Below are 18,222 nucleotides of genomic sequence, written 5' to 3' on the forward strand. Positions count from 1 at the left end.
TGGCTAGGCGCCGGCTTCATCCGTAGCCATCAAACGGAGCCCTCGAAGGAACCATCGTCGGACCGTCACCGGGCAGTGTTTGTCTTCTAATCCCTCTCGAGCCTAGGGCAGTGACTTATGTTTTCGAATTTTGGTCTTAATCCAGGTAGGTGTGTATGGTCTTCCTTTGCTGAGACCACGACTAACGTGTCTTCAATTTCTGAACATTGTAAGTGATTCTGGACTTGGCCGTTTTGTTACTCATGTTGGCCTTCGAGTAATTATTCATTGTCTCTCTCGTTTCAGATTCACAAAGTATCAAACAAAATTTCATTTTTATGTAACTTAACACCCCACGGAGGAGACTTCCGTTCTTCACTATTCAAATAAAATTGTTCTACATTTTTACTTGGTCAGCGTTCTCATTGCGATTCCACCGGCGCAAGACATACCACAGGTGGGGCAGAAACGCCGGGAAGCGCAACGTTGGTCGATTGCGATGTTACACATTAGGCAGGGTGTTTCGAACAGATTCTTTCGATTTCATTAGTCTGAATGAAAATTGGAACTTAAGATTGAATTTAATCGTACAATTAAGATTTTACAGGGGTAAATCTTTTACACGCATTCACTTACATTCTTGGAGTACGTGTTACCAAACACACGACAAACATTAATTTTAATAATCAACAGCCTCAGTTGCACCATTTACCTAGAATTTACCCAGCTTTCAGTCGGGATAACCCAACCTTCTTCAGAATAACAGTAACTACCGTTTGTCCATAGTGGACATAGTCAAGCTCCAGTACAGCACTCGTGGCTGCCGCATCGCGGTCGCGAAGTGGTGCCGAGGCAGTTCCAGATAAGTTTCATAGTCTGACGATAATTTATGGATTTGTAGTTTTTGCTTGGCGATGTCCACTATGGACAAACGGTAGTTACTATTATTCTGAAGAAGGCAGGGTTATTCCGACTGAAACCTAGGTAAATTCTAGGTAAAGGGTGCATCTGAAGCTGTTGATTATTAAAATTAAAATTAATATTTGTACAGTTGCTGACAGGGCCGCGAAATGTTGAAGATATTTAAATACACTAGAAACACCCAAATGATTGCCCCGTCCCGTAGTATTGCGAGCAGGTCGACAGTTACTGCATTTACTGCTGTTCTACCTACCGTCGCAGTTACTGCAAGGGAAGGCACGTACAGGGTGCCTTGGACCCCTCCCTGCCACACACAAACCCGTCAAAAATTAATAAAAGGCGTTCCGTGCGATCGAGCTACCTTGGAAGCAAGATAAGTAAGCTTCTTACCGCGCATCCACATTTGGGCCAGCTCATTGTGAGGAAATACTCTTAAAAGCACGTGCTCCGTTCTATTGCAAATTTAAATTTTCAGCATGTTCTCGTATTTCTGGAAAATCACACCTCCGACATATCTAAATGCATGATACGTCTCCTCGCCATTTCCTGTAAAAAAAATAACGCGACGTAAAACTTTTCTCGGGAAACGAGTTGAAGCTTTGGGGAGTCCCTCATTTGCTCGACTGAGGTATGTGGCTCCTGTGTTCCCCGTAGTCTTACGTTGTGGCGGCTCACTTTTGCTCGTAAATGGAACGTAACCTCATCACTAAATACCAATTGCGAAACTGTAACATCTCTATTCCCCGAATGACTTCACAAAATAGTAGACTCTGTTGGTCAGAATCACGAATTGCTTGTTACAACTGAATCTTATGTTGTTTGAAACAGAAAATTCGCTGGTAAACAAGTCAGGCAGACACTGAGAAATAGCTAAGTCACAGCTGGCATGGCGAGTATACTTTCGTGGACAATTCTGTAGAATGTACTTTGCGTCTTGGACGACCACACCGGGGCGACCGGTGCATTTCTTCTTACACTGACAATCAATATCTTGCTACTGGTGATGCCTTCGTCAAATCATTTGTGAGCAGGAAGTGCAGTGCCTTCACGGAATCTCCATAGCCATCTTTGTGTTGCTTGGCCAAATGTTGATCGAAAGATTTTTCTGTATTTTGTTTTCGAAGACAGAGAGTTCTTGCTCTTACTTTTGATCGTACTCCATGTTTCCACTCCATACAGCAGCACTGGCCTGATGAATGTGTTGAAGAGTTTCTGCTCGGTTTCCTTGATCAATAGCTTGAAAAATAGACATTTTCGAGGGAGAAATTAATTTTGTTTGCGTTCCGTAGTCTAGTTTGCTCTTCGACGTGTTTTCTGTTGCAGTCATTTGCACTGAAGCGCCAAAGAAACTGATATAGGCATGCGTATTCAAATACAGAAATAAGTAAACAGGCAGAATTCGACGCTGCGGTCGGCAACGCCTATATATGTCAACAGGTGTTTGGCACAGTTGTTAGATCTGTTATTGCTGCTACAACGACAGGTTATCAAGAGTTAAGTGAGTTTGAACGTTCTGTTATAGTCGGCGCATGAGCGATGGGACACAGCGTTTCGAGGTAGCGATGAAGTGGGGATCTTCCCGTCCCACCATTTCACGAGTGTACCGTGAATATAAGGAATCCGGTAAAACACCAAATCTCCGATGTCGCTGCGGCTGGAAAGAGATTCTGTAAGAACGGGACCAATGATGACTGAAGAGAATCGTTCAACGTGACAGAGATGCAGATTTCAATGCTCGGCCATCAACAGGTGTCAGCGTGCGAACCATTCAACGAAACGTCATCGATATGGGCTGTCGAAGCCGAAGGCCCACCCTTGTACTCCTGATGATTGCACGGCACTAAACTTTACGCCTCGCCTGGGCCCTTCAACACAGACATTGTACTGTTGATGACTGGAAACATGTTGCCTGGTCGGACGAGTCTCGTTTCAAATTGTATCGAGCGGATGGACGCGTACGGGTATGGAATCCATGGACCCTGCATGTCAGCAGGGGACTATTCAAGCTGATGGAGGCTCTGTAATGGTGTGGAACGTGTGCAGTTGGAGTGATATGGCACCCCTGATACGTCTAGATACGACTCTGACAGGTGACACGTACGTAAGCATTCTGCCTGATCACGTGCATCCATTCATGTCCATTGTGCATTCCAGCAGGACAGTGCGATACCCCACATGTCCAGAATTGCTGCAGAGTGGCTCCAAAACACTCTTCTGAGTTTAAATACTTGCGCTGGCCACCAAACTCCCCAAACATGAACATTATTGAGTATATCTGGGGATGCCTTGCAACGTCCTGCTCAGAAGAGATCTCCACTCGCTCGTACTACGACGGATTTATGGACAGTCCTGCAGGATTCGTGGTGTAAATTCCTTCCAGCACTAGTTCAGACATTAGTCGAGTCCATGTCACATCGTGTTGCCCACTTCTGCTCGCGGGGCTCTACGCGAATTAGGCAGGTTTATTCGAAGTTGAGAGCGTTCTTGAAAGTTTAGTTTTCTGTGTGAAGGTCATCTCATTGTTCTATAGCCATGTTTTCCCTTTGCATGATTATGTATTCTGTCTTTTCTTCATTTATTCTTAAACTTATTTTCATGGTGATTTCATTTACTTTCTTGAAAAACGTTCCAGTTTCACAGCTGTTATTTCGTTTTAAAATTACGTCATCTGCTTAGGCTACTACATTTGTTTCTTCATCTGTGATTTTCATTTGTTGCTGGTTTAGTTTCTCTTACCACTTTTTCGGTGACAAGGTTTAAGATAAGTGGGGATATCGTATCGCCTTGCTGCGGCCCAGTTTTGGTCTCGTACTGCCTTTTCCATATACATTTTGGCCAGACTAGTGCGTTTCTTAGGTGTCTCGTATTCTACCATGACTTCTCTTCGACCGCTGCGTTACACGCTATGGAGTTGAACAACATGAAAAAATAATCATTAGGGTGAAAAAAATTTAGGAATATATAGGAAGAGAGGGGGAACTTTTTGGAAATGAACCTCTGTTCAGAATGTACATAAGGAAAGGTCTGCTGTTTTAACATTTTACTGGATCACCTCAAAAATCTTTCAAGGAGGGTGCACGTGAAAGCGGGGTAAGCCGATCAAGCGGACGACGTATACCGAAGACTGCAACGTGGAAAGTGTACATTCCGAGATCACTGAACGCTATGAACGACGATCTATGGATGGATTATTGCGAATGGTTTGAAGGCATGCTTCGCGAAGATGAACGGTTTGCAGGGATGGTTATCTGGTCTAACGAGGCGCAATTCAAACTGAACGGTACTGTAAACCGCCACAACTGCGTGTACTGGGCTCCTGCCATCCGAGTGGTGTTTGAAAATGAAAGATTTTACCTACAAGATGGCGCTCCACCTCACTGCCACAAATATGTCAGCGTCTACTTGGATGAAAATCTACCTGGACGATGGATCGTTCGAACTGGAGCTGTTGCGTACCCACCAAGGTCTCCAGACCTTACACCTCTTGGCTTCTGCCTACTGGGGACCTTCAAAAATGAAGTTAATCAACAAACACCAGCTGCACTGAAGGACCTACGAGAAACCATTGAGGCGTCCTGTGCAGGTCAAATGGTTCAAATGGCTCTGAGCACTTTGGGACTTAACATCTGAGGTCACAGTCCCCTAGAACTTAGAACTACTTAAACCTAACTAACCTAAGGACATCACCACATCCATGGCCGAGGCAGGATTCGAACATGCGACCGTAGCGGTCATTCGCTTCCAGACTGAAGCGCCTAGAACCGCTCGGCCACACCGGCCGGTTCTGTGCAGCTATCACACCGGAAACACTGATAGCCTAGTTTGGTCAACAGTTCAGCGGCATCGGCGTTGTGTGGCTACTAATGTGGGCCACTTTGAACACACAAAATAACCATGTCCCAGTGGCATAATTGTAGCGGTATGTCATTTTGTTCCATTAATATTGACTATCAAAGAGTGTCTCCATTTTTCTGAAGCCCTCTGCATCTCCAATGGAGCTGTGGATATAGGAATCTACAGCGTTAGTGGAAATTAAAGTTAAAGCAAATTAAAATTAGCGATATGTAGACCTCAGTAGAATATGTGTTATCCTTGTTGCATTGTTTCTGAAAGTCCATTAGTGTGTATGAGACATCTCGCTTGCCGATTTGGCCGTCTCTTGTCCTTGCTGGTCGGGGTTAGACCGGGGCGTGAGGTCAGGAGTCTGCCAGCGCGTCCACCGCCCCGCCTCCCGCTACCTACCCCTTCCCCTTCACCACCTTCCCCCCTCCTCTTTCCCCCTCCTCGCCCCTCCCTCCCCCCCCCTCACACCCCCCTCTGACAGACCGGTAATGGGCAATTTTCCGGCCGTGAGCGGGTGCCCGGCCCGGTTATTGCCACGTTTCCCTCGCCGCGCTGCCACCAACTTCCAGCCAGCCACCAATCGCGAGCAGGCTCACTCCACTCGGCGCCTCGCAATTTCTGACCTCGCCTTGGCCCGCCCCGGACCACCCTGTCCCGCCTCGCCGCTTATTACGAACGTTCGCACGTGCTGCAGTCACGGCAACTCCGACGTTTGACTTTGTGCTCGAGATACTTCACGAAACGCGTTGAAGCTGTTCGTTTTCCCAGAACCAAGAGCTGGCTGCAGAGAGGAGGCGCACGTGGCTGTCTGAAACGTGAGGGCTTCGTACGTGACCCACCGAGAAGCGACTTCCTAGTGTATTTGGTAGGTGAGAGGCCTCATAGAGAGAACTCGAGCAAAGCGTACACAGGAAGTCCCATTTACCTCGACCATGCCACACACACTTTGTCCAGAAAAAAATTAAAAACTCTATCAAGCAAATATTTAGCTACCATTGGCACATTAACCAGCGTGATTTCCTTTCTTCTAACTTTGTTCCTTACGAAAATGTGAACAGCAGCACGTATTTTTTAAATAGCACCTTATATTTTTATCCGCTAATCCACGTCTTTCCTCAAGAAGATTTCTTGGAAAACGAATCATAATGCACTATTCGCATGAACTTGACGATATTAGAAACAAAGACAAAGTTGACTGACTCTCTTGTACTAGCACACTTGCTGGAGTTGACAGTAAAGGAGTTGAAACGCAGAAAAAGTGCACGCTGGTCATTCAGTTAGTCGTCTTGTTCAAATGTTCAAATGTGTGTGAAATCTTATGGGACTTTACTGCTAAGGTCATCAGTCCCTAAGCTTACACACTACTTAACCTAAATTATCCTAAGGACAATTACACACACCCATGCCCGAGGGAGGACTCGAACCTCCGCCGGGACCAGCCGCACAGTCCATGACTGCAGCGCCTTAGACCCCGCGGCTAGTCCCGCGCGGCTAGTCGTCTTCAGGTGAAGATCTGTGTGAGTACATTGCTCACGAACGAAGAGAAAGTCGGAATACTTCTATCCCCCGCGCGGCTAGTCGTCTTCAGGTGAAGGTCTGTGTGAGTACACTGCACATGAACGAAGAGAGAGTCGAAATACTACTACCCCCGCGCGGCTAGTCGTCTTCAGGTGAAGGTCTGTGTGAGTACACTGCACACGAACGAAGAGAAAGTCGAAATACTACTTTTAATCAAAGATTCCCTCTACTATACACAGCTATCGTTTAAAGGTACTAAAGCTCTATAGTTTGTGTCTCTGTTGTAATTAAGAATACGTTCTCTACAGATGAAAAGCAAGGTGATAGTGAATAATCGCATAGTTTTGAGTATTGTGTCCTGCAACATCTTCATCTTACTGCGAAGATATTATTTCTTTATACAAGCCGTGTTTAGATAATTATATTTTTCAATTGTTGTGTCATACATGCCAATTGTATTGTACGTCATGACGACGAGTATGAAGAAGAAAGTTGTCATTAGGTTGTTTTATTCGAGTCAAAGGCGTTGCATACAAAGTAGACGAAAAGAGAAAATATATAAAATTAATACATACAGACAAAATATAAATACAGTGTGAGGCAATTAGAGACATGTAATAGTGGCATATATAAAGAGATTACAAACTCTAAATATAATCAGGCCAAAAATTGGCGACCTCGACAGCGTTGTCCCTGGCCCACAATAGATGCTCCAGCATGCAGGAAACTGGGCCCTGAGGACAGTTCTACAGGTGCCTGATGGTTTGTTCCGCTCCACATTCACATTAAGTTGATGGGTCCCATTGTTCTACGCGCACCTCTTCTTAGTCTATTGAGGGAATTTTCCATTGTAGATTTTCGCCTGGGTGGAAGATCCTTCGAAAGTGGGATCCATGATGTGAAAGCTGCGTTTCTGCTTGTCCACACGTTTTGTCGTGCCATTGGCGTTGATGTACTGTCACTGACGGAAGTTTCTAGAAAGCTCGTCCTAGATTTCACCCTGCCTTTGGGAGTTGGGTGTCCACGCAACGGGTGAGCAGCGTTTAGTTCCACTTTGCGTCTGTCTGTGTTCGTGGCAACTTCCCTTCTTATATCTGCTGCGGCTACCCTCGCCAGGCTGTAGAGTTTATAGGTAAGCTTTGCCCTCAATCATCTTGGTGTTATTCTACGTGTCTCGTTGAGGACAACATCCACATAACTTGCGTGAACAGAACTGTACCAAACAGGCAACCGTATTCAGTGGCAGAGTGACGTAATACGAAGGCCCATGTTCTGAGTATTATCGGTTGGGCACCCAGTCCGCTACTTGTAAGCTTTCTGATGGTGTTATTGTGGGCGGATACTTTTTCTTTTGTGATTAGGCAGTGCTTCCCACAGATATTTTGGATTATGACAGTGCTCCAGCTCCAAGCCACCCCATACGACTTCTAATTTTCTGTTGGCGTCTTTATTGCTTAGATGAAAAGTGCATACTTGAGTTTCAGCCGGATTCGGTTTCATGTAGTTATAGCGGTCGTACGCCGCGAGAGTGTGAAGTCTTTGGGTTGAGTATTAGCGCAAGATCTATATCTGCATCAATATGGTTGCTCTGTAAATCACACTTAAGTGCTTGGCACAAAGGTGCATTTAACCACCTTCACAAAAATTCTATTATTCAATATCGAACAGCGCACGGAAAAACCGAACACCTATGTCTTTCCGTGCGAGCTCTGATTTCCCTTATTTTATGATGATGATCGTTTCACCCTATGTAGGTCGACGTCAACAAAATATTTTCACATTGGGAGGAGAAGGTGATAGAAATTTCGTGAGAAGACCCCGCCGTAACGATAAATACCTTTGTTTTAATGATGTCCACCCCAAATCCTGTATCATGTCCGTGACACACTCTCCTCTATTTTTCGACAATAAAAAACGTGCAGATCTTCTTTGAACTTTCTCTAAAGTTCTCCGTTAATCCTATCTGGTAAGGATCCCATAACACGCAGCAATGTGCTCCAAAACAGGAAGGACAAGCGTAGAGTAGGCAGTCTGTTTAGTAGATCTGTTGCAGCTTGTAAGTGTCCTGCCAATAAAACGCAGTCTTTGGTTCGCCTTCCCCACAACATTTTCTGTGCGTTCTTTCCAATTTAACTTGTTCGCAATTGTTAGTACTAGGTATTTAGTTTGATTACAGCCCTTTGATTTGACTGGTTTATCATGTAACCGTAGTTTAACAGATTCCTTTTAGCACTTATGTGGATGATCTCACACTTTTCATTACTTAGGGTCAACTGCCAGTTTCCGCACTATCATTTCTAAATCGTTTTGCAATTTGTTTTGATCTTCTGATGACTTTACTAGACGATAAACAACAGCATCATCTGCAAACAACGTAATGCAGCTGCTCATATTGTCTCCTAAATCATGTATACAGATAAGGAATAGCAGAGAGCCTATAACACTACCTTGTAGAACGCCAGAAATCATTTCTGTTTTACTCGATGACTTTCCGCCAGTTACTACGAAGTGTGACCTCTCTGACAGGAAATCACGAATCTAGTCACAGTCACGCAATTTGGCTACTAGCCACTTGTGAAGTAGTGTCAAAAGCCTTCTGGAAATGTAGAAATGCGGAATCAATTTGAAATCCCTTGTCAGTCTCAGCACTTACCGTGAGTAGAGAGCCCGTTCTGTTTCGCAAGAAAGATGTTTTCTAAATCCGTGTTGACTGTGTGTCAGTAGACCGTTCTCTTCGAGCAATGATGACGCTTTTTGTGTTAAGAGGTTGTCGGTGGTCGTTGCTATAGATGTTAAACAAGGTTGCTACCATGGGGCAGAGCGCATTCTTGTATTTTTCATCTGCTGTTCTTGCTGTCTAGTTGGACATAGAATCTACGGTTCTGAAGGGCAGTTTCTATGAAGCTGGTAAAGGCATAGTCTCTCATTAATTGATACAGTATGTGGACCATAATATTGTGCTGCACAGTATAATAAATTGCAGATGTGCCATGTCCAAATTCATCTGTCCTCCGATAGCTCTCTCGGCAAAGAAAGACGGGCTAAACATGTCATTTAATGCTAACACTTTGACTGTTTTTCGATGATGAATCGTATCGACACTTTTTTTACCAGTACATCGTTCGTTACTGACGTGAGCAGTAAGCACGACTTTAGTTTGATAGTTTTTTATCCTCTCCTTCACATAATGATGATGTATGTGATAGAAGCTGATACGAGCCATAGAGGTTCAGGCCGTTTATATGCGTTTTGTTGATGCTGACTACTACTGTGTATTCAGCACCTTTAACTACTCGGAAATGACCAAAAGTTCAAAACTGTGATAGTTGATTATTGAAATAAATGTCTAGTCGATGGCAAATATGAAGTCATTTAAAAAAATTTCATTTTCGGAAACAGCATTTTTAAGGCTTTAATAGCTTGCCGGCAGTGGTGCTTTCGACGCAGAAATGCTAGTTAGCGTCCTGAAAACAAAAATAGGAAAATTAGGGCTTCACACCTGAACGAAGTCGTTAGAGACGAATTTCGAACGAAAAAATCAGTGAGAGCGGAATTGGCATCACTAAAAAATTGTTGAAACACAACAAGAGCTGCAGTTACGAGGCAAGTGATTCTGAAGGACGGAAGGCGAAACAGAAGAGTAATAAAATTCAACTATTGATGTATCTGCCTCTTTTTTATCCATTTGATATGTTCAGCTAGTTGGTACGCTAAGGAAGCAGCAAGTGAACTCACGAATCAACATACTGAAGCTTCACTGGCCCAAAGTAAAAAATAAATATAACTACTCCAGCTTCGCATGTTCGCCTCGTGAGTGGAGTGCGCCTTAGTTGGTAGCGTAGGCACACCGCCACACAGTTTGGATGCGCGGGTTGCCGCATAGCGACAAGGGCCCAGTCGGAGTCACCTTTACAAGTTACGGATCCGAACGCCAGGGAACATTAAAAGTTTAATTCTACGATTCTCCTGTTTCGTCTGCCACCTTACATATTCAGCCACTTACCTCGTAAGTGAATCACTGAGTGCGAAACGCTACTGTGCATTCGATCATTAAATTTATCCTTATTCTGTTGGAATGAACTTTCATTGTGAGTAAAAGTAGTCACCTGATAAATTCTCATCGGTCAGTATTACACCGGTCATTTACAGACGTTTAAGTTACGGCTCGACTTCTATTCAGACTTCCTTTGTGTTATTTGTCAACGGTTAGGTTAATCTCCATCTGAAAACAACGTTGCTGCCTGGCGTTTTACTTGTGTGGCTAGATTGTGATGTGCTTTACTTCTGTCGTTCACTCCTTATTGTGTCAGTTACATTCAGTATAGTACTTCTAATTTGTTTTGTATTTCTTCATCATGAATTCAACTGGATTGCTGATAAAAATACCATCATTGAACAGAGGTAGGAAGAAGGCTGTTCTCAAAACTAACAAATGCTAGAAGAGCTATGTTTTTAACTTTACATACGGTTTTAAAAACTTACTTTCGCGCAAGTAATACTTTCCATCTAATTGAGGAGCTACCTATAAATATTACTCTTGATAATGTACTGATGTACGTGTAATTATTCTTTGACTAAAATAGCAGGCCTCCATGTATATATTTTCCTGTTTAAATTTTCATAATTATACAGAACCAATGATTTTGCATTTTCTATCCTTTGCACTGTATGCCGTTGACACACTACAGCGATAGACGACAGTGTATTTCTGACAGTAAAACTAGTATGAGTTTTTCGTTTTAATTGTTTAAAGTAACCCCATGCCATCTTCATTCGTATATGCAAGCTATTTTTTATTAAAATGTCTTCCCTGTACGGAGTCGGCCGTTGTGGCCGAGCAGTTCTAAGCGCTTCAGTCTAGAAACCCCGCGACCGCTACGGTTGCAGGTTCGAATTCTGCCTCGGGCATGGCTGTGTGTGATGTCCTTAGGTTAGTTAGGTTTAAGTAGTTCTAAGTTCTAGGGGACTGATGACCTCAGATGTTAAGTCCCATAGTGCTCAGAGCGATTTGAACCATTTTTGAACCCTGTACGGAAATATACGAAATGGATGTACGAGTACAGGTTTCAGGAAAATGGCTGACAACCTATGGAAGTTCGGGTCTGGTTCAAATGGCTCTGAGCACTATGTGACTCAACTGCTGAGGTCATAAGTCCCCTAGAACTTAGAACTACTTAAACCCAACTAACCCAAGGACAACACACACATCCATGCCCGAGGCAGGACTCGAACCTGTGACCGTAGCGGTCGCGCGGTTCCAGACTGTAGCGCCAGAAGTTTGGGTCTGGCCGTAAGTCGTTCTCAGGTAGCCTAATGATGCCGGAATGGTAGCTCAGCGTGTTCGATTAGACACCTGCCGTGTCTCTGTAATAAAAAAAAAAAAAAGCTGAGTGAAAGGATCAACAACGAACTTGTCGTCCGCAACGACGAAACACAACGACCAACAACGAACAAAATGAAAAAAAAAAGTGATAAGGCGACCGCTCCCGACAAGCGGGAAACCTGGATTCGAGTCCCGGTCCGGCGCAAATTGTCGTCGTCGTCTTTCTATTATACAACTGATGATTGTCCATATTCACAGCGATGAATACTGTTCATTTATGTATGATGAGGTCTGTACTGCTCCCTGTTGCAGATCAAATAGTAGACCATTAATATAGCACAAGAACATTCGTTACTTCCCTTGTAGACTTTGTGGCGTTTCTGTTGAACTGCCTAGTATAACATTAGAATTTATATTTCATAAATAGGAACTAATGATGGAATGTTATGAGTGATACAGTAAAATGCTACGAATAAATGGCAGATAATACCAAATCGTTTATTTTATCATTTGAAATTGTCGGTATATGCCGTAGCTGTCTCAGTAAGACCATGTTAATGAAATCCAGGCGATCGTTAGTTTAGGAGGCCGCTATTCCACAGGTGGATGACAACCACTTAGTAAGTTAACGTATCAAAAATTTTGGACTGTGATTAAAGCGGAGCGGTTTAAACAGTACTTATTGATGTCTGTCTAATCGCGCTTCTTATAAAAGTCATTATCCTGAAATGGTGTTCTACTACACTTTTATCAAATGAACGCATTACTGCTTAGAGGGAGTGAGGTTAATGAGCCACACCGAAGAGATTATATGTTTTCGGCTATGATCAACAGGACACGCGTGTCAGTTAACACGTTTGCGTGAGGGAACTTAAGTAACGAACTTTTCAGTAACTGAGAAAAGGCCACAATACCTTTACAGCCATATTGTAGCGCCGTTTGCTGAGAGGACGCTAAATCTAATATAAAGTATAGCTTACATATTCTGCAGCAAAGAACTTGGAAGAACAGTTGAACGGAATGGACATTGTCTTAAAAGAAGGATATAAGATGAACATCAACAAAAGCAAAACGAGGATAATGGAATGCTGTCGAATTAAATCAGGTGATGCTGAAGCAATTAGATTAGGAAATGAGAAACTTAAAGTAGTAGATGAGTTTAGCTATTTGGGCAGAGTAACTGAGGATGGACAAGTAGAGAGATTATAAAATGTAGACTGGCAATGGCAAGGAAAGCGTTTCTGAAGAAGAGAAATTTGCTAACATGGAGTGTAGATTTAAGTGATAGGAAGTCTTTTCTGAAAGTATTTGTATGGAGTGTAGCCATGTGTGGATATGAAACATGGACGATAAACAGTTTAGACAACAAGAGAATAGAAAATTTGAAATGCGGTGCTATAGAAGAATGCTGAAGATTAGATGGATAGATCACGTAACTAATGAGGAGGTACTGAATACAATTGGGGAGAAGAGGAATTTGTGCCACAACTTGACTAGAAGAAGGGATCGGTTGGTAGGACACGTTCTGAGGCATCAAGGGATCACCAGTTTAGTACTGGAGGGAAGCGTGGAGGGTAAAAATCTTAGAGGGAGACCAAGAGATGAATACACTAAGAAGATTCAGAAGGATGTGGGTGTCAGTAGTTACTCGGAGACGAGGATGCTTGCACAGGATAGAGTAGCATGGAGAGCTGCATCAAACGAGTCTTTCGACGGAAGACAACAACAACAACAACATATTCTGCTAAATCTAATATAAAACATAGCTAACATATTCTGCTCACATACCGCATGTCTCATCCCCGGTCAGTCGGGAGTGTTCAAATCCCTGTGTGACCACCCAGCTTAAAATTTTCCGTGGTTTCTCGAATGCGAAAAAGCGTTTATCGGGCGATGCTTTTGGAGTCGACCCACCCAATTTCTTTTGCCAGTCCTTGTCCTTCCACGGGTGCACTTCGTCGATGGAACTTTGTACCCTAAGTCCCCCCTCCCTCCTCCCCTGCCCCTTTCCCTTCGTGCCGCACTTATGCCTGACTAGTTGCGTGGGCACAAATGTTAACATCGTGAAGACAAACAACAATCATTGCAAGAAATAACAGACCCAGAGGTGGAACATTTTTATCAAGAACGTACACTCACGAGCCCAAACATTTTCACCATCTGAATAGCAGTGTGTTGGTTCATCTTTGGAACGCAAAACAGCAGCGATTATGCGTTGCATGTATTCACAAAGTTCTTGATAGATTTCCGGTGGTATGTGCACACAGGTGTCTACGTACAGGTAAATTTACGAGCAGGTGTGTTGTGGGCTTGGAAATGGTCCCCAATAGTATCTCAGCTCTCCATCGGGTTCAGCTCAGGCGATTTTGATGGCCAAATCATCAAAGTGAGTTCACTTTCGTGCTTCCCAAACCACCGTATCGTGATTCTGGCGTTGTCACACGGGGAAGTTATCCTTGTGGAATGTAACACTGCCGTCGGGGAAGATCTGGGGCATGGAAGGTTGTATGTAGCCCGAAATATAATGTTCACGCAGTCCACAGCTGTCACGGTTCCTTCGATTACTATGAGAGGTCCCATGGAAGCCCGGATGAAGTCTTTCATAGTGTAACACAGCCCACACTGGCCTTCATTCGTGTCGCGTTGCATGTTTCGTTCAGCCGTTCGCTTGTACGACGGTGTAATAAGAAAATGATTCTCCCCACCAAGTGACACATTTTCATTGATCCAAGCTCCAATGCGGACGACCCTGTGCCCATTACAATCCAACTGTCGCTTGCTCAACAAGGGAACACCGAAACACTTGTATCTGCACCAGCATCGTACACTGTCGTCAGATCTGCCATACATTGCCGCCTATCCTGCTTTATAGAGCTGAGAAGCTTTCGACGTCCACGTTCTGTTGCGTGAGGTTTCAACACCTTGTCACCTACTCTTAGTTTTACCGTCTTTCAGTCGCCTTCCCCAGATGCTCACAGTATAAGCGCCCCACAGCCGACCAGCTTCGCCGTTTCCGATATGCCAGTTGCCGGGCGCTGGGCCATAACGATCTGCCGTTCATCAGAGTCGCTAATGTCAGTGAATATCCTCATTCACGGCCCGTACTGTCATTAAAATAATTCCCCATTCATTCACGGCCCGTATTGCCATTAAAATAATTTCCCATTCATTCACGGCCCATATTGTCTTTAAAATAATTCCCCTTTCGTGTATGCGCCGCTTATGTGCTTTACTTACTACGTCACGTGCCTCCGGCATCAAAAGGCTGCCTACAATATTGCGGTGGGCGGTATTTGGCTCACCAGTGTATATTATACAACATAGTCATAAAGAGCCTGAAAACCTTGTAAGCGTGTTGCAGGGTAGACTCTGCTGAGAAATAATCGTTCAGAAGAAATTCGAAACCTTGCACCGTTTCCGATCTAATTAACATTGAAGTTAACCAATCACCCCCCCCCCCCCCCCCCCCCACTGCCTAGATAGGCACGCGAAACTGGTCCATCTTTGGCTCGGTTTCGATCCTTACTACCGTCTCATGTCCAGTTCTTGTATCGCTCTCTTGTTCGGCTTTAGGAAACAAAACGAAGTACATATTTGGCGATACCGTCTCTAGCGGGCCGCATAAATTTCCGCGCGTAACGACCTGAGTGCCTAACTTCATGCTAAGGAACTCGGAAAGGGTGCAACGTCTCGAATTTCTTTAACCATTGGTTCTCAGCACAACCTACCCTGCAACACTCTTACGAGCTTTTAGACTGTTTCTGAAAGCCTTATATACGTTATTTTGACAAGTAATTGTAACGCAGTCACTCGCAAGTCTATGAATATGTTGGACGTTGTTGGGAAGAATGGAAATGCATCCTACATGATGAAGGCGGGAATCATGACGGAGTAGGAAGTTTTAGTACTTTCATAGGTTAAATTCGCCTGGCACTACGCTTTTGGATCTGTTGCCCATGATGTGGTCTTTCCTAAATATTATGAAACACGCACGTCTACTTCGCAAATTTATCGTTACCTAATCTCTACCTTTTGATACGATCTTCTGTTTATTGCTGTCTTTGCTTTTTTTATATACTGCTTATGCTTAAATTGATAATTTTATGACTTCCTTAAAGTACAGCAAAAGAGAGCGATATGTCTGAAGGAATTAAACACTGTCTGGCAAAAAAGGTGTTACACTTTAAAAATTTTGTCATGTACCGGCATAAAATGTTATTTTGTGTGATCGAGTCCGACTCACTCGAATAATTTATGAAAAAATTCTTACTTAATAATATTTTCTACGTATTTTGTAATTAAATGTTTGTTCTTATGTTCCAGATTTCCAGAAGCTCGAAAGAGAAGCTCGTATATGCAGGAAGCTGCAACATCCGAACATAGGTAAGTGTGTGTCTTTCCGTTTTTTCTCATTCCGACAGCCTAGTAAACTTCAGTAAGCCAAAGACGGATAGAGGGTGAAATTTCGTGACCAACGGTCGCAGTATCGCTTGATGAAGCAAAACGATACAACTGCTACAATTTTCTTGTAGCCGAAATGTCAGTTGTTCAGATTTCCGGCAGCTGAAAACTGTATGCCAGAACCAGAGCTTCGGATTTCGACGGCAGTGCTTTTATCGAGAATTTTTTTTAATTTATTGGCTTTCGGAATATGCCCATGCAGACTTCTCAACACTGGAAATGTCATACTACAGTTCGTTTTCACAATTCGGAGTATACATTAGTTCAAGTGGTACCGTGGTACGAAGTTTTTTTTACCGACTGCTGAGCTGTACAGGCGCGACTTCTAACTCGACCTCAGAGCTTCAATTCTGCGTGTAGCTTTTGGAGTGGTGCCTGCATAGCGCAACACTCAGTAAGAGCACTGCCCTCGAAATTGGTTCGAGTCCCGATTGGACACACAGCGTAGCGGAAGGTTGCATAGTATCGGTCAAGTAAGCTTTACCGAAATTATATGTTTTCAAAGTGTTATCGAAAAATTCTTCACACCAAAAATACTACGATACATTACTTAACAAAATTATAAAGCTCAATAAATGGTAATTAATTGAAACCCACAGCTGCCGACAGGTGTTGCTGATATACCTCGATGGGGACAGCTAAAATGTGTGCCCCGATCGGACTCGAACCCTGGATCTCCTGCTTACATGGCAGATGCTCCATCCATCTCAGCCACCGAGGACACAGATGAATAGCGCGACTACAGAGTCTTATCCCTTGCACGCTTCCCGTGAGACCCACATTCCCATCTGTCCACAATCTACATACGTAATGTAAGCAGGAGATCCTGGGTTCGAGTCCCGGTCGGGGCACACATTTTCAGCTGTCCCCATCGAGGTATATCAACAACACCTGTAGGCGGCGGAGGTTTTCAATTGATTATCATTTATTCTAGAGAAGCTGCGCGATCATCAATGGTATCTGTTCTTTCGGGAACAGTTACTATCTTCATATGTATAAAACTCAATGTTACAACAACATAGTTAAATGATTTTTTTTTGTACATTTTTCCACCTTGTAAATTTTGATCATTAAAATTTTAGGAGTGTTGTTTCGGACACAAAATATTAACGTGTAAAGTTATTTTTGTTACAAAAAGATTTAACTGTGCCGTAAATGATTATGAAAATTAAGCTAAAATATATGCGAGTTGTATATTGGGACGTCGGAGAAGTGTTGACACAAATAAGCAGACATTCATATAAAAAAACTTATTTCTAAAACGGTTGTTTTCCCGAAAAGTCTATTTCCTAATTTACTTTTTTTCTCGCTCGCTTTCCTGACTGACATTTTAAAAAGTCTGAATTTTTCTACGACTTCCTTCACGTCATTTTAATCGCATTTATGTCGTGACTTTTCCATATACACCTTATCAAAAGAAAAAAAAAACATAAAAATTTCAGTTACCTGGTTTGTCCTTTACAACTCGACATTACTTTATATTACGTAACACGAACTTATCGCGGTTTAACATACTCTTTGTTATTTGCTAGGTATTGTTACAGTCTACAATGTAGACAATAATATCAGTTGTATCGAAAGATACAGTAAAAATGTAACATAACTTTGTAGTGTTGTGTTCTGTTTGCAGTAATGTAACGTTTGTACACCGAAAAACTCACTGTTAACAGATAACTTGTTACCACTTTGAAAAGCACTGTTGTTTTGATTGTAAATCGCCTGAGTGGTCATGTTCCTCCATAGTTCACACTACAGTGGGGTTTGGGTGCTTCCACTAGCAGTAGAGCTTGGAGATAGCTCTTGTCCGGTACAATCCGCTGTCCCATATTATCTGATCCTACTTTGGATCTGGTAAGAGTTTGGAAACGCTTTACGATCCGTAGCAGAGTGAAACATTCATTCTAGAAACATTAGTCATTAACATCAAGCAAACGTTTTCAAGTTCGTCTAATGCTGGCAGATGAAGTTTGCAGGAAATTGAGGCTAAGTACGGGTGGTTAAAAAAAAAGAAAAAAATATCGGAACATGGACCTTTCTCCTTCGATGAGAGAACTGTTAATGGTACCACTATCTCGACATGCTGCTGAATTGTGGTTCATAGCACAACGTGAGCAGGGATTTCATCTTTCAAGAAAATGGAGCCCCTCCACATTTCCACAGTTGTGCGCGAGATTACC

At 43.2% G+C, this 18,222-nt stretch overlaps 1 protein-coding gene across 13 annotated transcripts in view; it reads left to right on the forward strand.

Annotated features, from left to right (window-relative positions):
* LOC124797826 (calcium/calmodulin-dependent protein kinase type II alpha chain) overlaps positions 1-18,222 on the forward strand; it is a 1,017,246-nt gene that overhangs the window by 659,684 nt on the left and 339,340 nt on the right. For all 13 annotated transcript variants that reach the window (XM_047260866.1, XM_047260890.1, XM_047260884.1 and 10 more), the window contains exon 3: positions 15,908-15,967. In XM_047260866.1, coding sequence (XP_047116822.1) covers positions 15,908-15,967 — 60 coding nt within the window. The remainder of the gene's footprint in view (positions 1-15,907; positions 15,968-18,222) is intronic.

This window comes from Schistocerca piceifrons, chromosome 1, assembly GCF_021461385.2.
Source record: "Schistocerca piceifrons isolate TAMUIC-IGC-003096 chromosome 1, iqSchPice1.1, whole genome shotgun sequence".
NCBI classification, from domain to species: domain Eukaryota; kingdom Metazoa; phylum Arthropoda; class Insecta; order Orthoptera; family Acrididae; genus Schistocerca; species Schistocerca piceifrons.